This window comes from Muntiacus reevesi, chromosome 1, assembly GCF_963930625.1.
Source record: "Muntiacus reevesi chromosome 1, mMunRee1.1, whole genome shotgun sequence".
NCBI lineage: Eukaryota > Metazoa > Chordata > Mammalia > Artiodactyla > Cervidae > Muntiacus > Muntiacus reevesi.
In genome coordinates this window covers 63,029,278-63,053,936 of record NC_089249.1, presented here as the reverse complement: position 1 = coordinate 63,053,936, position 24,659 = coordinate 63,029,278, and the positions used below count along the sequence as shown (strand labels likewise).

At 66.0% G+C, this 24,659-nt stretch overlaps 2 protein-coding genes across 13 annotated transcripts in view; both read left to right on the top strand.

Moving 5' to 3' along the window:
• Positions 1-648: 648 nt before the first annotated feature.
• On the top strand, positions 649-13,243 carry DENND6B (DENN domain containing 6B). 11 transcript variants are annotated; one of them, XR_010664455.1, is made up of 20 exons: positions 649-908; positions 6,019-6,057; positions 6,128-6,170; positions 6,729-6,841; positions 7,242-7,322; positions 7,965-8,070; positions 8,188-8,267; positions 8,342-8,404; positions 8,650-8,705; positions 9,181-9,303; positions 9,381-9,476; positions 9,598-9,692; positions 9,811-9,876; positions 10,011-10,075; positions 10,159-10,248; positions 10,319-10,372; positions 10,488-10,597; positions 10,746-10,805; positions 10,898-10,972; positions 11,054-11,117. XR_010664455.1 is itself a non-coding variant. In XM_065945822.1 (20 exons), exons 1-20 carry the CDS (start codon positions 747-749, stop codon positions 11,174-11,176), a joined length of 1,743 nt encoding a protein of 580 aa, XP_065801894.1. In that variant the 5' UTR covers positions 649-746; the 3' UTR covers positions 11,177-13,242. The 11 variants fall into 11 exon arrangements, 3 of the variants coding, with proteins under 3 accessions (XP_065801894.1, XP_065801876.1, XP_065801882.1); XR_010664454.1 differs by having other exon boundaries at positions 10,703-10,797; positions 11,054-11,111; XM_065945822.1 differs by having other exon boundaries at positions 10,703-10,805; positions 11,054-13,242.
• A 1,024-nt stretch (positions 13,244-14,267) lies between these two features.
• The window catches only part of PLXNB2 (plexin B2), a 28,045-nt gene continuing 17,653 nt past the window's right edge, over positions 14,268-24,659 (top strand). Inside the window, exon 1 of one of the 2 annotated variants that reach the window (XM_065945777.1) lies at positions 14,268-14,369. The gene's annotated coding sequence lies outside the window, so the exon portion shown is untranslated. Of the gene's footprint in view, positions 14,370-21,537; positions 21,690-24,659 lie in introns of those variants that run through there. The other variant, XM_065945783.1, reaches the window with a different exon arrangement.

The following is a 24,659-nucleotide window of genomic DNA, read 5'->3' as shown; positions in this document are numbered from 1 at the left end:
GGTGATGCCATAGAGGAAGAGGGGGCTTGCTGCCTGCCCGCAGCCACACTTCCCCACCGCAGCCGAAAACAAAAGGGCATTGTTGGCTGGAGCTATGCGTTGTACACAGGGTTCGGTTTGGACAGACGGGTCTGACACAGTAACGCAAGGCTGTCCAACAGGGGCCCAGGAATGTCTGGAAGAGTGGTGGGCCCAGGCGGCGAGGAGGGCCCTGGCAAGGGTCTCCCAGCACCCGCTGTCCGGGCCAGAGGAGGCAAAAGTGCCCTAGAGGTCGCACACGGACCCTCTGCAAAGCCGCGCACCAGGAGGCGACCACGGGGACAAAACTCGAGGGAGACCAGGACAGCCGGTACAGCGGGAGCTCGGTAACGACGAAACCCGGCCGGGTAGGACGCCCGCCCAGTTCGACCAGGCGGGGACACACCACGGCCCCCTGGGCCGCGACCCCGCCCAGGCTCAGCCTCCCCGGTCACTCCTCCCACCGGAAGTCTCTCCTCCAGGGTCGTGCCGCTCTGGCCCGCGCGGGCGCGTCTCGCTGATGGTCTCGGAGCCGCTCCGCCGCACGGCGCTCCTCCAGCCGCCAGGGGCGCGCGAGATCGCGCCTGGGCCGTTCTGGCCCGCGACGGCCGCTCGACTGCTCCGCCGCGCGGTGCTGACGCGCCCGGGCTGCTACCACCAGTCGGTTCCCTCGGCAACGCCTCCGGCCGTTCCCGGGGCAACGCTGGGCGGTGCCGGTAGCTGCGGTTATGGACCCGGGGGCCGGCGCCGGGCAGCAGCGGGCTCGCGGCCGCCTCGGCGCGCCGTCCTCAGGGACGCGGGCCCCGGGGACGCCCTGGGCACGCTTCTCGGCCTGGCTGGAGTGCGTGTGCGTGGTCACCTTCGACCTGGAGCTGGGCCAGGCACTGGAGGTGAGGGGGCCGCGGGCCGGGGGCCGGGGCGGCAGCGGAGGGCGGGTCCTGCGCTGTCGCTGGAGGCGGATGCGGTTCAGGCGTTGCCGAGGGGCGTGGGAATCCCACTGCCCGTGAGATACCCTCCGATTCTTCCCCTTCTGGAACCCTGCACTGGTGCCCTCCTGAAACACGCCCCCCAAGCAGAGGAGAAAATGTGAAGTTGCCAAGACCAATGTGTGGGATGGAGGAGAGGGGAGCCCTGCACTTCTGATCCCCAAAGTGGCACACTTGATTCCTCCCCAGGAAAAGCCTGTCTCCCCTCCCCACCCCAGCCCCCCGGCCTTTCCAACACTATGACACCTTCTCCCCTCAGTTACTCCAGCCAGAATCCCAGGGGTCACCCTTGACTCTTCTCCTCCCTCCACCCCACATCCTGGGAGGATGCATGGCTGACAGCTCCACCTGCGGCAAGGCTCCAGATCGGTCAACCTCAAGTCCAATATCTGTGGTCTCTTGCTTAAACCTTTGGACTCCTCCTTCACTTAGAACCTGATCCAGACCCCTGGTGGGTCACATCCAGCCCCAGGAGTCATCTTTCTGTGCACTGACTGCACCCAGCCCACCCAGCCTAGGGGATTTCCCCTCCCTGCGAGACTCTTCCCCACCCCCATCCACATGGATGTAAATGACAAAGTGACAGACTGGGGGAGGAAGGCCTTCTGTAGTTGAGCAGGTCCGTTGGGATGGTCCTTTGTGCCCTGAAGGCCATGATACAGACCGTGGAGCTGACCAGGGCAGGGGAGGCTTAGGAGGTAGCGTTCGGCATGCTGTCTGAGGCAGCTTTCTGAGAACCCAGGAGGTGGTGCATCCCGTGACTGCAGTTGGCCGAGGTGAGCCTGGTCAGCCGTCATGGGAAAGCCAGGGTCAGAGTGAGGGGCTGCTTTCCAAGACCTTGCTGAACTCCACGAGACTGTGGGAAGCTCAAGTCCTAATGTGCAGAGGGCTGACACTGCCCAGCTCGCTGTGGAGACCCCATTCGCAACAGCTGTCCCCTGATGGCGCACCAGGCTAACTTGATGCAGGGACCTGAGCCCAGAGAGGTCAGGTGATTTGCTCAACATCACAGAGTCCTTTCCTGCTGGTGCCCAAATTGTGCCTGATAAAATCACAAGGGAAGGGAGTCCACTGTCTCCTTAAGGCATTCTCATGTATGATTTTCTAGAACTTAACCATTCAAGCAAGAACAGTTAAAGGCTCCATGTGCTGAGCTTCCAAGCTTTGTAGAGGCTGTATAACTCCTGGGATGTTGGGGGGCCGGCACGTCTGTGCAGGGAACGAGCAGGGCAGCCACCCGGTGCTTACCGGTTTGCGTCTTGTCTTTCTTCTCTCCCCTGGAGATCATGGGGAGGATCAGGGGTCATTTCAGCTGAGTCCACAATCACTCATGGAACACCTGCTCTGCACTTGTTCATTTATTCTGGGCTTGGCCTAGCTGAGCACCACAGAGGCTCTAGTACTGTGCTTGGCGCTGGGACAGGATGGAAGACCCAGGCGCTGCCCTCCAGGCACTCATGGGTCATGGAGACTCCATGGGCAGACGCAGCTCAGAGGAAGGAACGGTGCTTGGCCAGATCTTGCAGGATGAGAAGGAGGCATCCAGACCTGGGAGGGGGCTGTTTCAAGTAACCTCTCCGCCCAAAAGCCAGCAAAGGCAAAGGCAAGGAGCCAGCCATTCAGTCACTCAATAAATCCAGTATCAAGCGACTGCCAGGCTCCACGGTCCTGGTGCTGGACATGAGGATGCAGAGCTGGGTGCGATGCCGGGGCCTGCCCACCAGGAGTTCACGTCCTGTGCTAGAGACATGGAGAGTCAGTGGTGCAGGACCCGCCCCCTCCAGAGCATGCAGGATGTATGTGGTGTCCCACCCATGTGGGTGCTCTGGACCCTGCAGGCAGGCAGAGGTCAGACAGGCGGGGAGGGCGGGCAGGGCTGTGCCAAGAGCAGAGGGCCCGGCTCTGCTGCCTCAGGCCTTGACAGCGCTCCTCCCTGCAGCCCCGCCTCCCGCAAAGCCCAAGGGCCCAGGGGGTCCTGTCTCCAGCGGGTGTCAGCCTCCTCCTGGCTCGCCATAGCTCCCGCACTGCAGTCTCGGGACTCTCAGTCTTCAAAAGCACTGGGCGCCCAAGGGGCTTTTTATGTGGGTCGCATCTATCAGTGTTCTCTACACTAAAAGTTAAAACTGAAAATTAAAAATGCATATTAATCCCATTTTGAAACACGAGATACCATTTATATTAATATAGCTATTAATATCCCCACCAAAACAACCATATTTTCAGAAACAAGTTTAGTGAGGAGAATGGCATTATTCGATACTTTTACATCCCTTTTAACGTCAAATGGAAGGCAGCTAGACAGACCCACATGTCATGAAGATCCCCATGTCAGCTTCAGTCAGTGCTCCTGACGGCCTGTGTCACAACCTCAGGAAGTGATGCTGCACACGGTGAGAAGGAGCGACTGGAAAAGGCAGCCTCTGCTCGGGGAGCCTAGGGCACCCAAGGACACCCACCCTGCACTTGGAGAAGTGCTTTCCTAGAGGTGCGTCCTCCAGCGAGGCGAAGCTCCCACATCTGTCTTCCTCGGGACGCCTGAGTTACGGCAGCACCACCCCTGAGCCCTGAGGCTCGGGTGGGAAGGAGCTGTCTCTGTGGGTCTGCCCCATTTGCCCCCTCGCTCAGGTGTGGCCTTCCCCCGGCCTCTGCTCCCAGCTTCTGAACTCTGAACACAGAGCCCTGGGCAGGGCTGTGAGCCCGCTCAGACGCTGCAAGACTCCTGTGCCTGCAGACCAGATTCAGACCCCTGACCTCAGCACTGAGAGCCGGTCGTGCCCTGCCCCAGCCGCCAGGCACCTGCCTTTCCTCTGCCCTTCTCAGCAGACACGCAGGGGCCTGGCCTGTGTGGCCCTGGGCTCCTGCCTCTCTGGGCGCTGTCTCCAGGCCTCTGTGGGCCTGCCCCACAGACAAACAGTGTTTGGCCAACTCCCCTCCCACCTCTTCCCAGGCGGTTCAGTGGTAAAGAATCTGCCTGCCAAGCAGGAAACACAGGTTCAATCCCTGGGTTGGGAAGAGCCCCTGAAGGAGGAGATGACAACCCACTCCAGTATTCTTGCCTGGGAAATCCCATGGACAGAAGAGCCTGGCGGGCTACAGTCTCTGGGGTCACAAAGAATCAGACGCAACTTTGTGACTAAGCAGCCAACAGCCTCCCTTCTCTTGGCCCTTCCCTCTTGGTGCCGCCTTAGCTGACATATTCTTGTGATTTCTTCTTGACCCACCTATTCCACTGTCCTTTAGAGACATGTTTTCACATTCTCCATAAATATAAGCCCCTCAGAGTTGTTGGGGGTTCAGTTCCAGGCCACTGTAGTAAAGCCAGTCACACAGATTTCCTGGCTTCCCAGCACATATAAAAGTTATGGCTACACTAGCTTCACTGGTGGCTCAGACGGTAAAGAATCCACCTGCAGTGCAGGAGACCTGGGTTCAATCCCTGGGTTGGGAAGATCCCCTGGAGAAGGGAATGGCAATCCACTCCAGTATTCTTGCCTGGAGAATTCCATGGACAGAGGAGCCTGGTGGGCTACGGTCCACAGGGTCGCAAAGAGTCGGACACGACTGAGCGACTTACATTGCTACTACACTAGACTGGTCTAATAAGCATACAAGAAATAGCACTGTATCTAAAAAACAATGTATGTACCTTTATTTCAAAATGCTTTCCTGCTAAAAAACGCTATCATCCTGAGCCTTCAGTAAGTCATCTTTTTGCAACAGTAATATCAAATACATAGATCACAGGTCACTGAAATAAATAGTGATGAAAAAGTGTGAGATATTGTGGAAGTTATGAGGATATGATGCAGAGGTGTGAAGTGAGCAGATGTTGGAAAATGGCACCCATAGAATTGCTACAGACCCTTAATTTGTAAAATAGTCGTGACATCCACAAAGCATAATAAAGCAAAATGTAATAAAATGAGATATGCCCGCACAGTATCTGGTGAGGGTCTACTCCCTGCCAGGGGCTCCGAGGCAGAAGTGCCTGGGACACAGGCCCGGTCCTCTTGACACTTGGAGGCAGCAGAGGCCCAGAGCAAATAGGACAGAAGCTATGTGATTGCGCCAGTGGGGGTCCCAGGGCCCAGCACTCACCATCTGGGGTTCAGGGCACACCTCAGAAGCCTGATTTCAGCCAGAACCCAAGTCCTCCTCCGCCTGGGAGCTTGGCACACGGTGAACAGGGCGCCGTGCACACAGGCCCCTCAGCCCCTGGCCCGCTGCAGGCAGCCACTGGGAGAGCCAGCCCGCGGCGTCTGAGCCCAGGCCGGGGCCGCGGCGACGCCCACGGTACCACAGTGCTCCAGGGGCCGCTCTTCCTGTCCAGCAAGGAAATCCATTCGGGCCCGCCGCCTGAGCACAGGGCTTCTGGCCGGACAGGCAAGCCTCAACCTGCTTGGCTCCCCTCGAGCGTGGCCCTTCTCCCAGATGGAGCCTGGCCACTCTTGGGGCTTGGGTACCCCAGGGGTCGTGCTCCAAACCGGGAGCAGGCTGGAAGCTCCCGGACTCCTGACTAGCAGGGGTTGAGGTGAAGATGCTCAGAGGCAGGGGTGCCAGCGTCGGGCACCTAGTGAAGCCGGGACGAGGAGGCTGGCTGTGCTGGCTGCGTGAGCAGGCTGGGAGGGCAGGTGCAGCCCAAGCCCCTCTGGCTGGGCGGAGTGGGGGCGGAGGCCAGCAGGGCCTGCCCCCCTCCAAGTGAGGGGGTGTCTCGGGGATGGGCGGTTGGGCCACGGAGACAGAGAGGCCCGTCTGAGCAAGCGCCCGTGAGGGTGAGGATGTGGGCAGGGAGTTGAGCTTGGTCAGGGTTGCCAGCCAAGAAACAGGAAGGACAGGGGCCAGGAGTGTCCCCATGATGCAGGGCCCAGGGCCCTGGGGGGGGGGGGGGCGGGTGTGGAGCCCAGGAGGGGGAGGGTCAGCAGGGAGTCAGAGGAGGCAGAGGGGGTGCAGCCCAGCACCGAGCCGGCCCGGGCCGGCCCAGCCTGTGCCACCAAGCGGTCTGTGTCCCCCGCAGCTGGTGTACCCCAGCGACTTCCAGCTCACGGACAAGGAGGTGGGTTCCAGCCCTCTCGGGAGCAGACCTCGCCTGGAGAGCAGACCCTCACCGGGTTTCTGTGTTTCAGAAAAGCAGCATCTGCTACCTGTCCTTTCCCGACTCACACTCAGGTAGGCCGCCCCGCCACCTCTCCCTGCCCTGCCCTGCCCTGGGCGTCGCTCTGGGGCCGGCCCAGCCCACCCCGCCTGGAGCCCCGGCCCCGCTTCCCTCTCTGGGGAGACGTCTTGAGTCCTGTGTGGCCACCAGGCTCCCTGGCTCCTGTGGAAAGAGGTATCTGGGCAGAGGGACCTGCGGGTTCTGGGCTTTGCCCCAGCGGAGGGGCCACCAGCTCCCGGCCTCAGCCCCTCCCCGGGGCTCGCCTGTGCGGCCAGCCTGTTTTCCGTCCCAGGCAGGCTCAGCCAGGCCACACGGAGGTCCTGCCACCCTCCAGCGGGCTTCCTCGTGCCCACGCTGCGTGCGTGTCCGTGTGCTGAGTTTAAACCCCAAGGTACAGGGGTCAGGACACAGGGGCCTGTGTCGGGAGATGCAGACCCTGAGGGCTGGACTCACCACGGCGTTCGCAGACAGGCAGAGGCCTGCCCCGTGGGGCCCTGGCCTCCCCCCCTCAACTGTGTGCTGGCAGGAGAGACTCCAGCTGGACCCAGCGTGATGGGCCTTCTCTTCCACAGGCTGCCTCGGGGACACGCAGTTCAGCTTTCGCATCCGTCAGTGTGGAGGGCAGAGGCGCCCCGGGCACGTGGGTGAGAAGCGCAGCGACAGTTGGGCCCCTGCGTCTCTGCAGGTGAGCGGCTGCCCCCTCCCCTCTGCCGCAGGCCAGGATGGGCGCTGGGAGCTGCCCCTTCAGGCCGCCTGGCCCACCCCCCAGCCGGCAGGGTCTTCAACTGCTGCAGGCTGAGCCTGGCGCCCCAGCCTCAAGCGGGGGCCAGCCAGCCCTTCTGAGGCCCTGCCGATGTCCCTGGAGCTGGTCCTGGGCGCTTATGTGCACCAGGGCAGGGCTCAGGGTGCAGGCCTGCAGGCCTCCCGAGCCCCGAACTGCTGCCCGGGTCTGCGTAGATGTCCCTGGAGAGGTTCCCAGGTCAGCTTAGGGCTGGGGAGAGTGTGCCGCAGCCTGGGTGGGGGTCTGCGGGAGCAGCAGGGAGTGTGGGTGGGCGACGCGGCCTGTCTGACACCCCTCCTTCCAGAGGGAGCCTGCACACTTCTTTGGCTACGTGTACTTCAGGCAGGTGAAGGACAGTTCCATGAAGCGGGGCTACTTCCAGAAGGTGAGCCCCGGGGTGGCTCCACTGGGAGCTGGGGGCAGCCACCGTCAGGAGGGACTGACAGCCTTGGGGTCCGGAGCCTCCAGGAGCATCCCCTCCTCTGCAGCCCTGGGCACTTGATGCCAGGCTGAGCCCATCACCGCCCCCCCACCCCCGGGACGGGGTGTGGGCTCTGTGGAGGCCCCGCCTCGCTCCGCCTGGCCCAACAGCCTTATCTGGCCCAGGCTCCCTGCCCCTCCCCGCGCTGGGATGTGGGTGGGACACTTTGTCACACTCTGAGTGACTTCAGTCTTGAGCTTAGGCACCAGAGCAGAAGGCGCTTGAATCCCAGGGAGATGCTCCCAGAATCCCGGCCACGTGCCTTTCCCTGAAGGCCTGGGCTCCGGCTCGCCCTGCTGTGGTGGTGGTTTTCTCGTGACCTGAAGTCTCTCGTCGGGCTGTTCCTGGGACAGCTGTCCTAGAAAGCCAGTGGGACGCCCTTCCTGGGCAGTCCTGGAGAGCCAGGCCCGGGGGTCCCTGCGGGGTCCTCGGGGGCTGGGGCGGCGTCTCACTGGCCCCCAGGCAGCCCTGGAGAGCCCGGCCCGAGGGTCCCTGCAGAGTCCCCAGGGGCTGGGGCGACGTCTCACCGGCCCCCGGGCCCTGCAGTCGCTGGTGCTGCTGTCCCGCCTGCCCTTCGTCCGGCTGTTCCAGGCACTGCTGGGCCTGGTGGCCCCCGAGTTCTTCGACAAGCTGGCGCCCTGCCTGGAAGCAGGTGAGTGGCCAGTAGGTGCAGTGCGGCTGCTGCGGCCGCCTGGCTGTAGCTCCCGGCGACTCCGCTGGGCAGCTCGCTCCAGGCCCGGCCTCTGATGCTGGCCGCCTATGTCCACAGTCTGCAATGAGATCGACCAGTGGCCGGCGCCCGCACCGGGGCAGACCCTGAACCTGCCCATCATGGGAGTCGTCCTCCAGGTGGGGGCTGGCGGCTGGCATGGGGGCCCGTGCATGTGGCCCACCCCGCCGGCAGCTGCCCCCTTGGTCCACAGGTGCACATCCCACTGAGAGCGGACACGCCTGAGCCCGGGCCTCCAAAGCAAAGCAGCCACGAGGTGGGTCCCCCACCACCTGCCTGCCGCGACCCTCCCCTCCCCTGCGGGGGTCCTGGGGCTGGCCAGACCCCAGACAAAGCCCGTGACCCAGTGGGGGGCGGGGTGGCCCCGCCCACTCCTGTGTGGTGGGCATGGGGAGACATGTGGGTAGGGATGTGGCCCGAGAACTCTGCTGGGGGGACAGGGGCCGCTTGGTGCTCTGGGACAGCAGCCTCAGCCTCGGCCTGACCCCTCGACCCTCACAGACCCTGCTGCCAGCCCCGGTGGTCCTGCCCAGCGTCCACGAGCTTGACCTGTTCAGGTGAGCCCCACAGGCCCCACCTCCCCCCACAGATGGTGAGCGAGCCCCCAAGGTTCAGGCCCATCGAGGCGGGGCTGCCGGGGCACTGCCCCTTAGGAGTTGGCTCGCGGCCCGTTCTGAGAGGGAGACTGGCGGACAGGGAGCCCAGTGCCCAGGTCTGCACCTGGAGGATCCGAGTGCCGTGCGCAGGTGGGCAGATCCTGGCAGCGACGGTGCTGGGAGGTGCCGCGGGGGGAGGCTGTGCTCCCTGGAGGGTCAGCGGGGACCCCACCTCTGCAGACCCGCCTCTGGCCTGGGGGCCGCGGGGTGACCTGGACTCGCCCTCAGCAGGCTCCCAAGTCTCTCCACTGTTTTCCTCTGGTGTGAGTCTGGTGTCCACTCGGAGCAGGGCCCGCCTGGACCTGTGGGGGCAGGTGGTCGGGGCTGGGGAGCCCCCCCGCCTGGCCAACACCCCCGCTGGCCCCCTCCCCCCCAGGTGCTTCCGGCCCGTGCTGGCCCACGTGCAGCTGCTGTGGGAGCTGATGCTCCTCGGGGAGCCCCTGCTGGTCCTGGCGCCCTCGCCCGCTGTGTCCTCGGAGATGGTCCTGGCATTGACCAGGTGGGCTGGGCGGCCACCCGGGAGGTGGGGCCAGGGCCGGCCAGCGTGCTCACTGCCCCGCGGGGCCCCCCCCGCAGCTGCCTGCAGCCCCTCAAGTTCTGCTGCGATTACCGCCCCTACTTCACCATCCACGACAGCGAGTTCAAGGAGTTCACCACGCGCACGCAAGCCCCGTAAGCGCTGCCCTTGGCCCCCTCCGCCGCCCCTCCCCTGCCCCCACCCCCTGCCCCCCCCCCCCCGGCCCCTGCCCCTCCTGCCTCGCCTCCTTCCCTCCCTTTCTCTCTCTCTCTCTAGACCAAACGTGGTCCTGGGAGTCACAAACCCTTTCTTTATCAAAACACTCCAGCATTGGCCCCACATTCTCCGAGTCGGGGAGCCCAAGATGTCAGGTGAGGCTGTCCGGGCCTCCACCCAGGGTTCTAGGGATGTGCGTGGGGCCTTGTGGGGTCTGAGCCTGCAGAGACAGAGCTGAGGCCCTGAGGCCCGGCCATGGGGTGTGTCTCGTAGGGGACCTTCCCAAGCAGGTCAAACTGAAAAAGCCCTCGAGGCTGAAGACCCTGGACACCAAGCCAGGTCCGTGTTCCTCGTCTCCTCCTAGGACCCAGAGACAGGCCTTGGGGTGGGCAGGGGCGGGCAGCGGGGCTGGCACAGCCAGAGGGGGTGACCCCACCCCCAGAGCAGAGCATGTGGCCCTCTGCCCTCCCCAGGCCTCTACACCGCGTACACGGCCCACCTCCACCGAGACAAGGCCCTGCTCAGACGGCTGCTGAAGGTACCGCTGGAGTGGGGTGCCCCCTGTGGGAGGGGTACCCGAGCCTGGTGCTTTGGCTCAGCCCTGGCGACTCCCACCCCCAGGGCCTGCAGAAGAAGCGGCCGTCTGATGTGCAGACGGCAGTGCTGAGGCGGCACCTCCTGGAGCTCACTCAGAGCTTTATCATCCCTTTGGTGAGGCCAGCGCGAGGCGGGGGGCGGGGGGGCGGGCTCTGGCCCGGACTCACTGCTCTCCCGCCCCCAGGAGCACTACATGGCCAGCCTCATGCCGCTGCAGAAGGGCATCGTGCCCTGGAAGGTGTGGTCCCAGGAGGGCTGGGGGTCCTCAGTCAGGGCCAGGGGAGACTCCTAAGCGGCCCAGGCGTGCCCTGTGAGGCTGGTCCTCCCGCACTCACTCGATGCCTCTGTCGCAGACTCCTCCCCAGATCCGCCCCTTCCGCCAGGATGATTTCCTGCTCAGCCTGGAGCGCGCGGGGCCCCAGCTCACCTGTGTCCTCAAGGGCGACTGGCTGGGCCTCTACAGGTGGGCGGCCCGTCGGCGGGGTCCAGGGCTCCTGCGGCCAGTGGGCGCACACACCCACCCGTCAGCCCACGGGAGCCCACAGCCACACCCCCCCCGCCCCGACAGGCGGTTTTTCAAGTCCCCCCATTTTGACGGGTGGTACCGGCAGCGTCACAGGGAGATGACCCAGAAGCTGGAGGCCCTTCACCTCGAGGCCATCTGTGAGGCGGTGAGGGGGTGCTGGGGTGGGGGGGTCTTGGAGGGGAGGCCACGGCCAGAACTGGGGGGACCTTGGAGACAGACAGCCTGTCGTCCGCACAGAACATCGAGATCTGGATGAAGGACAAGTCCGAGGTGGAGGTCGTGGATCTGATCCTGAAACTTCGGGAGAGACTGGTGAGACGCCGCGCCGCCCTGCCCGCCCTCAGCCAGTCGGGCGTGCAGGCTGCCTGCCCCTGAGCCCCGCTGTCCCTGTAGGTTCGGGCACAGGGCCACCAGCTGCCCGTGACGGAGGCAACACTGACGCGGGCACGGCTGTACATCGACACGGCCATCGGCTCCCTGCCCAAGGACCTGCAGGCCGTCCTGGGCCCTCCCTAGGACGGTGCCCGTGGGCCGAGCTGCTGCCCTCCCCCGCCCTCCCCGACAAGCTCCCTGCTGCCCGCCACCTGGCACCGCTGTCGTCCAGCAGTAAAGGTGGCATTTGGAACCGCAGCCTGGACCCTGACTGTTGGCGGCTCCTGTGCTAGAGCCTCACCCCACCCTGGGCCCCACCTGCCCGCTCTGAGGTCTTAGGCGAGTGGGGAGGCGGCACACTGTGAGCCCTGGCTGATCTGATCTGGGCCAAGGCCACGCACCCCCTCCAGACGCCCATCTGCCCGCACCGTGCAGGCCTGGGCATTGCCTTTGATGCGCGTCTTAGACCCACCAGGACGCCGGCTCAGGACAGAAGACAGAAGGAGGTGGCTGCCAGGCAGACGCCTCCCTCACACAGGCGCCCCCCACCCCCCCACCTTCTTGCCTGGAGGGGAATCTCGCCTCCAGTCCTCGCCTGGGAGGGGAGGAGCCGCTTCGCCCGGAGGAGTGCTGCCCTGTAGGTTCCACTCGAGGGACACCCTCCTGGGCACCCCTCCAGCGCTTGGCCCTGCCCACCCCAGGCTCACAGGCGCTCCAGTGGCCCCCCGTGTGTCCATCGGCCCCCGCAGGCAAAAGAGGGTCTTGGACTCTTAACTAGACCTGGCCCCTGCAGCTAGAGCCCTCCCCAGCCTCCAGAGTTTCAGGGCCCCAGGCTTCTTGACAAGGAGTGAAAGGCCCCCCGGAGTCCCATGCCCCCGTGGGACACGGTGGAGGCTCCCTGAGGGAGAGGCTCCCTGAGGGCCGCAGGGTGCAGGGCGGGGGAGGGTGGGGGGGCTCCTGTCTCCTCTGGAGCACCCGCCCCCCAGGGCCGGGCCGCACCACTGCTCCCCAGCAGGGGAGAGGGTGGCACCCTCAGATGGCAGAGGCACTGGTCTCAGAACCGCTGATGTCCGCTCGTTCCCCCCGAGCACCACCTCTGGCAGCCTGGCGTGTGGCTGCAGGTGGAAGAGAGAGAGGCCTCCAAGAGAGGGGGACCTCGTGGGTGCAGTGCCCCCGCAGCCCGCCCGCTCTGGGCCGGGGCGGCCAGGCACGGGGTGCGCCCCGCCATCACTGCAGCGCGTTGCCCAGTCTCCTCCCTCCGTTTTCGGAAGGTGATGGCATGTGCTGGAGGGCAGCCTCAAACATGGTCCCCCCGGGGCTGGGCTGCGAGGGCGCGCCGGGGTGTCCTTGACCCCCCAGACTTCTGCCTCCAGCAGTCCCAGCGGGCACCACCAGATGCCCCTGGATGCCGGCGCCCTTCCTCCAGCACCGCTTGAGTCCGCGCCCCGGCCTCTCAGCAGCTTGCCCCCCTGGTGGGGGGTGCGGGGGAGGGCTGCCTGGCAGGGTGGGCATCACTGCCCAGGGCGGGCTCCAACGCTGACGGCCTCTGGGCAGAGCACAGCCTGGCATGGGGTCCATGGGGTCCTGCCAGCTCCATCCTCCCCCCGGAAGCTCCCTGGTTCTCTCAGGATCAGGTCAGCTCTGGCTGGGCTGAGCCTCTGTCCCTCCCCAGGGTCAGGGACGGACGGTGAGGAGGGAGGAAAGGTCAGCAGGGTCAAAAGAGGCCAACGCACCACCGACCAGGGCCCTGTGCACAGCCAGGCCTGGAGGGCAGGAAGCAGTGGTCCACGGGGGCTCCGCGGTCAGCCAGTGTAGGAGGCCGTCTGCTTCAGGAGGTTGTGTGTGGGTCTGGAGTGGTGGCCAGGGATGGGCGTGGGACGACAGTGGGCTGATCCAGGGACAGGAAGGACAGTCTTCACCCCCAAGCTTCCTGCAGGCTATTTAAAGCCTCCCTTTTAGTCTGGGATGGGGGCCTTCCCACATCTTTGGTATTAAAGTGTCTGTCTGTGATACAATGCTTGTCTTTTAACTTCCTCTTTTGATGAAAAGTTGGCATCCCTATGAGATTTTGGTAACTTGAGGGTTCTCTTGGTGGGGCGTGGATGGGCCTTGGTGTGGATGGTTCAGGGCTAAAAGGGTGAAGGTGTGGCCTTGCTGGCTGGGAGCATGTCGCAGAAAGAAGTCATGTGCGACCCTCTCCATCAGCTTCATCCTAGTGGGGGGTTTTGAGCACTGGAGGCAGGTCCCAGGGTGGAGGAAGCTGGCTGTCTGCAGGGAAGGGGAAGTTGGATGGCAGCTCCCTCAGAAACGGAGGGGGGGGGGGTGGTCCCAGTGTGGGAGTTAGGATTAGGGCTGGGAAATGGCCTCACGCCCCTCTGGGTCCCCAGCAGCCGCTCACCACACCAGGACTTGTGACCAGAGAGTGTCCATGAGGGAGCAGGAGGACACAAGAGAGCTGGCTTCCTGGGGGGGGGTTCCCCACCTCTGCTCAAGTTGGGTGGGGAGGAGCCAGGGGCATCATGATAAGGGCAGATGGGGCCAGAGTGACCAAAAGTGGGGCAAGCTCTTGTCCAGAACTGGACCCCCCAGGGAGGGGCCGCGTCTTGCCACCCACATCCGAGCACTGGAAGGCCAGTCAGTGGGTCCTGGGTGCGAGCTGGGGGAGGAGAGGGAGGGTGGCTGGAGGCTAAGGACCCCTCTTCCCCCAGGAGGTGCGGGGACAAGGCCCAGCAGCCCCCAGCCCCGCAAAGGACGGGTGTGACCGGCCTGTTCCCCAGTCTGAGGGTTAGGGTGCCAGGGGTCTCCATGTGGTGGGCACTCTCCTCCAGAGGCCAGATTTGGGCTCCTCGGGCAGCGAGGCTGAGCCTGAATCCAGTCGAACCTCCCAGGCGCCGCGCGGTGTTCACCCACTGAGGCCGCCGGGCGCGGGGTCGCGCGGGGAGCGCCCCGCCCGGCGGCCCTCCCCCTCGCCCCCCTCCCCTCCCCCTCCCTCCCCCCTCCTCTCCCCTCCCCCGCCCGGCGGGCCCTCCCCCTCGCCCCCCTCCCCTCCCCCTCGCTCCCCCTCCCCTCCTCTCCCCTCCCCCCCCTCCCGTCCCCTCCCCCGCCCGGCGGGCCCTCCCCTCCCCTCCCCTCCCTCCCCTCCCCTCCCCCTCCCTCCCCTCCCCTCCCCCTCCCTCCCCTCCCCTCCCCCTCCCCCGCCGGGGGCGGGGCCGCTGCTCCCGCGCGCTCCGGCCCCTCCTCGGCCACACAAAGGCCCGTCTCCATGGCAGCCGCGCGGGCCGCAGCGCTGCGCCGATCGCGGCCCGGGCGCCATCGAGCCTCCGCGGCAAACGAGCAGGTACGGGGACGGGGCCCCGCGCCCGCGGACGGCCGGGCCGGGGCGGGCTTCGTCGTCAGCGCCGCTTGGCCCTGGCCTGCGGCGCTCGGAACACGGGGATCCGGGAGGCAGCCGCCCCGCGGAGGGCGCCCGGGGCCTCGGCCGCTGTCCATCCGTCCCGGCAGCCGGGGCAGGGCCCCTCCCGCCTCGCGCTCTTGTGGGCGAGGCCCGCGGCGCCGGGGGCGGCCGGGCCGAGGGTCGCAAGCCGGGCGCCGCACCCTCTCCCGCAGCCCGCGCCCCTCCGGAGCTGCTGTGGTTCCCGACACTCCGTGCTCCTGCCCCCCTACCCCCACCCCAGCCCTCCGATCACCGAGATCCGTGCACAGGGCGGAGGTCGGCCTTGGCTGTGCAAGAGTTCCAGGCCCGCGCCCACCCAGCCTCGTTCCCGAGTGGCAGAGCCGGAGCTCTCCCCAGGGGCTGGGCCCGCGGTCAGACCTTAGCGGCTCCCACACCCCCGGGCCTGGTGAGGAGGGCATGAGACAGGGCACCTGCCTGGGTGGAAGGCGGGTGCAGGTTCCGGGTTGGGAGGAGGGCGGCCTGGCGCCCCAGTGCTTCACCGCGCGGCCGGCCCCCGCGGTTCCCGGTGCTTGTTGTCTTGATGTTTGGGTGGACACTCTGGGACCCAGAAAGTCTCTGTACTCACTGCCGGGACCCTCCCACTCTATGTGCCTCCGCCTGCGGGAAGCCCTCCTAGACGGGCCTTTCCCACCATTCTGTGTTCAGGTTGCCTGTAAGATTTGAGGAGGGTCCTTGAGCTCAAGGGCTTCGGAGTTTCCTGCCACGTCACTGGGCTCCTCTTCCCAGCCAACTTGGAGAAAGGAAGGGGTCTTAATGGGCTCTGGGGCTGTGGTTGGGGGTCAGGACTGAAGGGTGAAGCTCGACCCCAAAGCCAGTGGAATGTTCTGAAAGCTTGGAGGGCCCTCTGGGCCTGAGCCTACCCTGGCGAGGCCCTTTCACGCTTAACCTCACCCCCTGTGTCCCCGCACACATCCAGGCTGGGCCCTGGGAGACAGGAGAACAAGGCCCCCAGAGGTGGGGGCCCAGCCCGACCCCATACTTGGATGTTACCCTGGCATAGGGCAGGGAGCCCCAGAGTTGAACAGCTGGGGCAGGGGCTGCCGGTCCTCTGCTCTGAGGCGAGGGTCCCTAGGAGGGCACAGTCAGCGTCGGCCTGGCCGAGCTGCTGAGGATGTTTTGTGGCGTGTCAGCTTTTAGGAATTCCCGGAGAAGATTGAAAACAAGCAGGTGGTTTCAGCAGATCTGAGCTTGTCACCTCTTCCCAACACACCTATTGGTGGCCCACTTTCATCCGACGGTGGGGGGAGGCTTGAGGTCTGGCTCGGGGCTCCTCTCCCCAAGAGAGGAGGGAAGTTGCAGAGAAAAACAAGGGTTTGGAATTCAAGTCCCCCACCCCCCGCCGGCCGCCTGCCAAGAAGGAATTATTTTGGATTATCCAGCCTTGTCCAGCCACCCCAAGGGGGGAGGCTGCAGCCGTGGGAGAGAGATCCACTTCCGGGGCCGTGGGCTGAGAGGCCCAGGAGGGAGGGGACAGGCAAGTCTGGGCAGCTCCAGCACCTTCCGCGGCTGCTCGGCCGGTCGGGGGCGGGGTGGGAGGGGCTGCGTCACCCCGGCCTGGAGACCGCCCCAGCAGGCCCGCCGAGCCAGCCTGGGGTGCGCCCGGGTCCTCTGGGGGAGGCCATGGGCCAGGAGGGGTCCCTGGCCTCTGGCCTCAGGGCCCCGGGGCAGCGCCCCCGCCAGGAGCACCCCCACCTCTGGAGGGCTCGGCAGCGCGGCCCGGGTGTGAGTCCGCCTCCCGCACCCCGCTCAGGGACACACCTTGGGCTTGTCACTCACACCTGGCGCTGGTGCAGTGTGTCCCGGGCGGCGGGGCAGGCAGGGCCGCGACCTGGGCTGCCTGGAGCGGGTGAGGCGCTAGGGTTCCCCGGGGCCGGATCTCTGACCATTATCCCGCCTCCTGACTGGCCCACCGACCAACAGTGAGGGGGCACCCTTGCCTGAAGCCCCTCCGACCGCCTGGCCCCCGCCCCCATGTCCCCACCTGTCAGTCTGTCCCAGGGGAGGGGTGCCCCAGGGGAGGGGCCCGCCAGGAGCTGACTGGGCTGCTGCCCATCACGTGGCCTGCAGGGTCCCTGCGGGCTTGCTTGCAGCCGCACCCCTAGCAGCCCCTGGAGAATCCATACTGGGAGGCAAAGCGAGCAGCTGGGCTGGAGGGCTTCAGCCCAGGGGCCTGGCCACAGCCCAGGCCAGTGAAGCAGAAGAGATTGGATTGGAAGGCTGGCGGGGGGCGGCAGCCTGGGAAGTTCCGTATGGCATATGCCCTTGCGCCCCCGGGACAGCTTGGCTGCCGGCCGTGAGCCGTCCTGGGACCTGGGCCGTTCCGGGAGCATCGTGCTCTCTTCCCTGCTTTGGACTCACATCGCAGGGGCCAAGCTGGTGGTGCTCGGGGACGCTGGGCGTGGGACTGGCTGTGGCTTCGGCGCCTCCCCACGTGGCCCCTGGTCTGGCCCGGGCAGATCCGCGCTGCGATGCCAGGTCCTCCGTCCCGGAGCTGTCCTGTGAGCAGGAAGTCCTCACTCATGTCAGGTCTTGGGCCTTTTTGCTGCCACAACAGGCACAGCCTCCTGCCTTGGCTTCCTGGGTGGGGGGATAGGCTTTTCCTCTCTGCTGAGACCCTCTTGTGTCCAGAGCCTGTTCCAGACAAGGGTGTGTGAAGCAGTCAGGGGAGGAAAGGAGCGATCAGACCTGTCGAAAGCCGAAGCGGGCTGGTCTTCCAGCCTCGAGCTGGCTCGCTGAGGTGGGCGCAGTTTCACAGGGGCCAGTCTCTAGTTCTTGTGGGGGCTGGACGAGTCCCTCCCCCTGAGGCTAATGGCTATTTGTGTTTGGGGTGAGGTGGGTGGGGCCTTTAAACATCTTTGGTTTCAAATTACAGGACGCACTGGGCTGCTGGTGGCCCGTAATTGGTGGGGGGCACCGGGGTGCGCGGGGCTGGAGAGGCACTCCATTTCCCTCTTCTCCCCCTGCCGCATGTGGCCCCTTCGTGGTTTTTCCCTTCCCTGACTTCATATCCTCTTGTGGGTTTCTGCTCCTCTCTGTCCCTGAGGCTTTGAGGACCTCGGTCCCCCAGCTGACCAGGCAGGAGCCCTGCCCCCTCCTGGGCCCCCCAGCCACACCAGGGCACAGCTGCTCGTCTGAAGGGCAGGGCAGGGCCTGCTGTCCTGCCTGCAGCGCCGAAGCCAGTGCATCCTAACTCGGTTCGCGTCTGTGGTATTCACACACCCGTGACAGTAGCTGGACCCAAACCCTCGGTGGAGCCCAGGGTGACCGTGGGCACACCCGCAGGTCTGCCCCTCTGGTCCCAGGGAGGAGCCCAGGGCTGCCCCCCTCCCCTGGCACTGGGGTCCTGTTTTCTGCCCTCTGGGCCTCTCTGGTGCCCCTCTGCAGCTCCGGGCCGCCTCACTCAGAGACCGGCTCCCCACCACTGGCAACTCTCCACCCTGTAGGCTGGGCAGAGGAGGTGCGCTCCTGGGATGGGGCGGGGCACCTGGGAGAGGGTCGGCCTGGTGCCCACGTCCTCAGCCCCTGAGATCACGAGACCTCTAAAACCGGGCCCATCCTCTAAAATCGTCTCGCATGCAGGCCGGGCCTGGGCACGGGGGGAGCGAGTGAGGTCTTTGGGTGTCACCCAGGTTCTGACCCCGGTGCTGGCATCAGCCCCGCCCCAGACTTGACTCTTCCGGGTGTGGAGACGCGGCTGCTCGGCGCAGGTGGCCAGCGGTTCCCCTGGGGGCCCAGGAGGAGGGGCACCGCGCTGAGCTCAGACCTCTGTGCCTGACGCGGGGCCAGCTCAAGCCCCTGCTCAGGAAGAGGAAGAAAGAGGAAAGAAGTTTGATGTCAGCTCTGCAGAGGGCCACCTGTGTCAACACAGCGCAGGAGCAGGGGCCTCTGCCCCCAAGGCAGGGACAGTTCTGGCCACGGGCCTTCTGCCCTCGTCTGGGGCCGCTGGGCCAGCCTGCTGCCTCGCAGGGTGCGGGCGCTGGGCTGATGGGGGCTTGGCCGTGGGGCCCCTTCGGCTTCCTCCAGGCCCCCTGCCCAGTCCCAAGCTGGCCGCTGAAGGCTGAGGGGTCTCCAGGAGTCGGTGGTCGCAGCCGGACACGCAGCCTGGGTCCTTGGCTGCCGGAGGGGCCCCGGAGCAGCCCTGACAGGTGGGACCCGAGGGTCCATCCTGGAGGAGGAGTGGCGAGATGCGGGGGCTGGGAAGGGCTGGCGGGGCCCCGGGGGTGAGTTCCCGGACCACTAAGCGCTGTGGGCTCCGGCCTGAGTGTGGGGTCCTGCCCCCACCCTCTCCCCGGGCTATTTTCGAGCCGGGCCTGCTTTGGAGAAGGGCCGAGCCCAGGACACTGCTGCGGGAAGTCAATGCCCACCCCGGGAAGGTGGCCGCTGCCCTGCGTGCACCCCGCGGTGGGAGAAGCAGTCAAGCCTCCCTGGGCAAGGTGGCAGGGGCGAGGGCAGGTGGTCGCAGTGAGGGGCCCCGCGTGGCCTCCAGCTTCCCCTCAGCCTTCGAGTCTTTCCCCAGGCTGGCCAGGGGATGTGAGGGGCTGGACCTTCCCCGTCTTGGCGTCAGGCCGGATCTGGGGGCCACTGTGGCCATCTCAGGACCCAGGGAGGGAGGTCAGGATGAGGGACGGGTGGCTAAGGAGGAGCCAGAGGGGGAGACCTGGCAACGCTTCCTGCAGGGACCCTCAGCCCCTGCCCCGTGGGTGGCAGCTCCAGGCCGAACCGAGCCAGCCCTGAGCCGGGTGGGTGCGGGGCCTCGCCCCAGAGGCTGGGGGCCACTTCCAGGGTGTGCTGTCACAGGGAGGCCAGGTGTCTCCCCCACCTCCCAGTCCTGGCTGCCCCGCTGCTCCCTGGCACCTGAGGAGTCCCCCTCAGCACCCAGCCTCAGCCTGAGCTGGGGCGTTTCCTCGCTGGAAACTCCCGGTGCCTCTGCCCTGCCAGAGCATGACCCTGGGCTGGTCCACTGCCCCACCGCAGCCTGGACTCCAGACCCTCCAGCCCTACGAGGCCCCGATCCTGCGGCCCCTGCAGCCAGCGCAGAGGGCCCAGCGCCCCCTTCCCACGCAGGGTCCCCGGGGCCAGCTCCAGGCCTGCCTGGTTCCGCCAGGCCTCTCTGCCCTTCTGGGCACCTTGGGCCAATGCTGAGCTGGGGCTGCCCGAGATGCCCCCAGCCCAAGTGGTCCAGTCTGGGGCTCTTGGTCCCGCAAACACCCTGGGCGGAGGGGCGGGACCCCCTTCGGCATCCCAGATGTGCGCTTGCACGAGAGCGCTCACGGGTGTGTGTGGGGTGGCTGGCACGCCGGCCTGGCGCGGTGCCCCAGGCTAATTGTGGGGTTCGGCCGTGATGCAGGAGGTGGGGTTGGGGTGGCCGCCGAGGCGCTGACAGACTGACAAGCAGATTACAGGCCTCGCCTGCTCCTTGCTCATTGGGCCCTCACCCGTCCGCCCCCAAGCCTTGCTCCCGCCCCTGCACAGGGCCTGAGAAGGGGCCCTGGGCCTGGGCCAGCTGTACCCGCCGTGAGCCTCAGGCAGCCCCGCCAGCAGCACCCCACCAGCTGCGGGGGCCAGCCTGGAAAGGGGGTGGGCATCAGACATCAGTGCCATTGGCTGTGCCTGTCATGCCGGGCCCCGCGCCCTCCTCACGGCTCCAGCCTTCCTGCTTGCTGGGGGGACGGGGGTGCGGTGCCTCACATAGGAGCCCCTCGGGAGTTGGGGTGGCTGGGCCCTCCCTGACCCCTCTGTGCTTCGAGGCCGTGCATCGCCCTCCCTCTGCCAGCCAGCCCAGCCCACACCCCACTCCTCCACTTCCTGTCCCTCTCAGCCCGGCCGTGACTGGTTGCCCACTGGTGGGGGGTCTCTGGGGGTATCCACACTTGCCTGGGTGCCAACGCCATGCATCCGTGCACCAGGTGTGGCCTGAGGCCGCTGTGGGCCAGGGCCTCCTGGGCCCTGGGGTGAGGAGGCTCGTCCCCCTGTCCCCGGCACACAGCAAGCGCTTGGGGGCTTCGGGCTGAGCAGATGGGGCAGGTCTGCGGGCCCATCTGGGGGTCCCTGCGAGCACAGGGAAACTGACAGAGGCATTAAGCTACAAGGTGTTCTGGGGGGCGCGGCTCTGCAGAGGAGGGATGTGGGCAAGCCTGAGGGGGAATCGGGGCCCAACCGAGTCCAGGTGGGACACGGGCGGCTGGCACTCAGGAGGGCCGCCAGGAGGAGGGCAGTGCAGCAGGGTGGAGCGCATGGGCGCCTGGCCCCACTAAACCCCACCTTCTGCCCTGAGGGCCTGGGAGGCCCAGGAGGCTGTGGGCTGCTGGCAGGGCCCGGCTTGTATTCTTGAATAACAACAATTCATTGAAATGGTGTTCCCCTAAGCCTTCTCTCCAAGGGGTTAGGGTCAAGCGCCCGCAGGGTGAGGCGGTGACTGGGGCCAACAGCATGGGATCAGCCCAGGGCAGCACCCACCCTGGGGCTTTGCCCAGGGAGCCGCAGTGGTGCCTGAGGTTCAGGGCAGGACGCAAGACCCCGGCGAGGGTGACCTCAGACGAAGGCGGAGGGGTGCTCGGAGGCGGCTGCAGTGGGAGGCTCAGGCCTCAGCTTGGGGGAGGCCCACAGGATGGGGGGAGGAGCGGGCCGGGAGACCCCTCAGGCAGGCAGCAGTGAGAGCCCGGGGGCTTCTCTAAGCCTCCTCACCTTGGCCTTGGGTCCTGGGCCTCTGACCTCTGGCCTCCGGGCAGGGGTGACTTTCCTGCTGGGCCCCAGAGCCCCAGCTGCAGGGGCGGCTGCTCTTGTCTCCCTCAGCCCCCGCTGGGAGGAGAGGAGCGGCTGGGAGCTGGGCGGGTGGGGAGGGGGAGGTGACACCCTACACCTGGGAGGGTCCCTCGGGAGGCTCTCCCGGCGCTGACGCAAGGCTCCTGCTAGACGTCAGCCAGGCCCCGGCCCGCCCCGGCCCGCCCCCGCTCCAAGGTGTCTGCCGATCGCTCGGCCTTTGCCCGGTGAGTCTGGCTGGGGTGGGGTGGGCAGTCACGCAGGCGGCACTGCGGCCGCGGTGGGTAACTGGCCGACAGCGGATCGCGGGGGCCTGGGCCTGGGGCCGGCGGGGCAGCGCATCGCGCCCTGGCCGACGGAGGACAGCCTGACTCCCGCCAGGCTCCTTGGGTACGGGTCCCTGGGACCACGTGGCCGCCGCCGCCGCCGTCATCGCGACTGGAGGTCAGGCTCCCTGCGACCGCGCGCCCCGGGGCCCCGGGGAGCCCTGTCAAAAGGCCCGGGGGCGCGGGGCGCGGGCGGGGCCTCGGGAGGGGTGGTCCGCGGGCGCCGCGCCGGCTGCGGGCCGCCCGGAGTTGCAAGACCGGGCCGCTCCTCCCCATCGGGGCCGTGCCCCGCTTCCCCGACTGAACTCTGACCCGGCCTCGGGGCGCGCGGCGGGCCGGCCGGGGCTCCTCTCGCCCTGGCCCGGGTGCCGCGACACTACCCCGCCCAGCGCGCGCCCACTCCCCGCTCTTGTTTTGAAAACAGCGGAGGCTCAGATTTGCCGGCGTAGCGCTGGTTTTGTTTCCTCTGATTTGTTTCGCGCTCCGGGCTAATTGCAGATTTGCATTTTCGTCGCGGGAGCGGAGCGCCGGCGGGTTCCCCGCCGCCAGCTGCCGGGCGGGGGAGGGGCGGCGCCCCTGGCCGGACCCGGACCTCTGCCCCCGCTACCTCCCGGCCCTCCTAGGGTCTGGGGAGTGACTCACGGCCCCGAGCTCCGCCAGGGGTTGACTCCTCCGCCCCCCTCGGCCCTGAGGGTCCCGAGTGCCCGCCGCGTGGTGCTAAGGCTGCCCCCCGCCCCCACCATCTCGGAGTGTCCCCACCTGGGCCTGAGCCTCTGTCTAAACGGCCCCTTCTCCCAGTCGGCCGAACCTGGGCCCCCTGCCCGAGCCCACAACTGCCAAGGGCGCCCCCCCCCCCCCCCGCAGACCTGGCTGTTCTGCGTTGTTCTGACTTCAGTGCTGAGACATCCCTGCATCAGTTTTGCGTGATGATAGTGACCGGGAGGGCCAGCCTGCGCCCCAGGGCCTCCTCCTGGGGGCCAGGGCTGCAGGGGGCCCTAGCCTGGGGTGGGATCCCTGCTCTGCCCAGCGAGCACCTGCTCTTTGCATTTTTCTGGTGGTGGAGCAGGGCATGAGGCTGCTGCTTAAAAGAAAGGAACCCAAGGGGGAGCCTCGGGGAGCCCGCTGGGTGCAGGGGGGCTCGGCACCAGCTCTGGGGGCACGTGCATGTTCAGCCTCCTCTGCCGTGTGTCACCCCCGTCCTGGATCACAGGGCTGAGACCCGGAGGCGCCCACCGGGCCAGATCCTGTGTTTAGACCGTGCTCACCGGCCCATCAATGAAGACTGTGGGCCATGGTGGGTGAGCGAAGGTCCTGCAGGGCGGGGTCAGGCTGGGCGTCTCCGGCTTCTGGGGGGTGGGTAGGCGTTTTCCAGGGGACGGCAAAAGCAGAGACACGGTGGCATCGCAATGTCATCCTGAGTCCCTCCTCCAGGCACAGATTCACTTACACCTCCAGGCCTCACACTCGGGTTGGTTCTGTCATCACCCCGCGTACCTCACAGGGAAACTAAGGCGCAGTGTGATGTTGTCCATGGCCCATATAACCCAGGTCAAAAGGGACTGGGCAGCGGCATTGGGTGTGTGTGACTGTGGCGGGGGTCACCCAGGGCCTCAGACCTGTGGGCGTTCAGCAGAGGGGCCTTCATCTGAGCTGGCAGGAGTGAGCGGGGGCTGCCAGTTGGAGGCAGGGTGGACATGATGGGGCAGCTGGGGGCCAAGTGGAAGGGAGGTGTCCAGGTTTCCTTCTGAAGGAAGTGTGGGCTGGGGGCTCCTGCTGTCGGGAGGAGAAATCCAAGGACCGCCTCCAGGAGAGTCCGAGGGGGTCTGCCGCAGTGGGCCCCTTGGTGCAGGTCCCTCGAGGGCTGAGGTGGCGCTTAGGAAGAGGGGGTCCCTTGGAAGAGGTCAGCGTCCCTTGGCCTCGCCTCCAGCACACAATCACCACCCCCCCGCCCGCCCCGGGACCTGGGCAGGTGGAAGGGCTGAGGCTGGGGACTCAGCCATGCCAGGCAGAGGGAGCAGGCCCCGAGGCCAGCGTGACGTCCCTTCAAGGGCAGGCCTGCATGCTCCGCCCCGGGGCTGTGGGCCCCGTGTTAAGCCTCAGCCTCGAGGCCCGGCCCAGCCCAGCCCTCTCATGAAGCTCCGCCGCCCGGATGCCCTTTGCTTTGGCACTGAGCTTGCCTGCGGAGTGGCCTTTGCCCCTTTCACAGAGGCTGCCTGGGCACCTTCACCACATACCTGGACTCTGAGCTCCTCTTTCTGGTTAGCCCTTCCCTGCTTAGCTGGGGGCTGAGGACGCCAGAGGGGTTTCCTGCCCTAAGTGACAGGTGTGGTGCCCCCCACCCACAGGCCTTGCCCCTGCTGGTCTCCCTCAGACCTGTGGGGGTCCTTCCAGCCCTGGGCCCTCTTCACAGTGTTGGTCCCCACATTTGGGGGCTGTCTGGCTCAGGAATGAGGTGCCTGGGGGCATGCTGCTGGCAAGCCAGACAGGGAGCCAGTGGTCTGTGGCCATGGTGTGGTGGGATTCAGTAGACCGGTAGCATGTGCATACTCAATATAATCTTGTAAAAATGTTTTCTAAAAGTGGCAAATGAAGCTGCTTTACTGTCTCAGCCCCCTCCTCCCTGCCTCAAGGCTTCACCATGACTTTCAGTTTGGATGTAGTCTTCTAGAACTTCTCAATTAAACTCTTGGGTGTCTGTATCAACCCCCATGGGTGGAGATGCCTGGAATTCTGCACCACAGCTGTCCTCAACAGGTCTGGGCTCCATCAGGGTCCACACGGACCACCCATCTTCACCAGCATCTTGGGTTCTCAGGGTCCTCCAGTTACATACTTCCCTGCTGAGAAGTATCCTTGACCAGGTCCTCCCTGCCAATACACAGGGAAAGGAGAGGATACAGTCGCAGCTTTCTGAGTGCTACAATGTGACAGGCTTTTCAGGCCCAAATCCTTTAGTTGTTACAAACTGCTAGGGTTAGTCACTATGGCTGTCTTCTCTTCACAGATGGGGAAATGAGACTCAGAGAACTTAAGTAACTTGTGCAAAGTCACATATCTAGTAAGGAGAATTGCAGAGTTGTGTGTGCAT

What these genes read in the sequence shown, in the direction of transcription:
- DENND6B (XM_065945804.1), top strand. Translation starts at nt 747, where the DNA reads ATGGACCCGGGGGCCGGCGCCGGGCAGCAGCGGGCTCGCGGCCGCCTC. An exon ending in CGGGGAGCCCAAGATGTCAG is followed by an intron (nt 9,693 to 9,810) that starts GTGAGGCTGTCC and finishes TGTGTCTCGTAG; the next exon opens with GGGACCTTCCCAAGCAGGTC. An exon ending in TGAAACTTCGGGAGAGACTG is followed by an intron (nt 10,973 to 11,053) that starts GTGAGACGCCGC and finishes CTGTCCCTGTAG; the next exon opens with GTTCGGGCACAGGGCCACCA.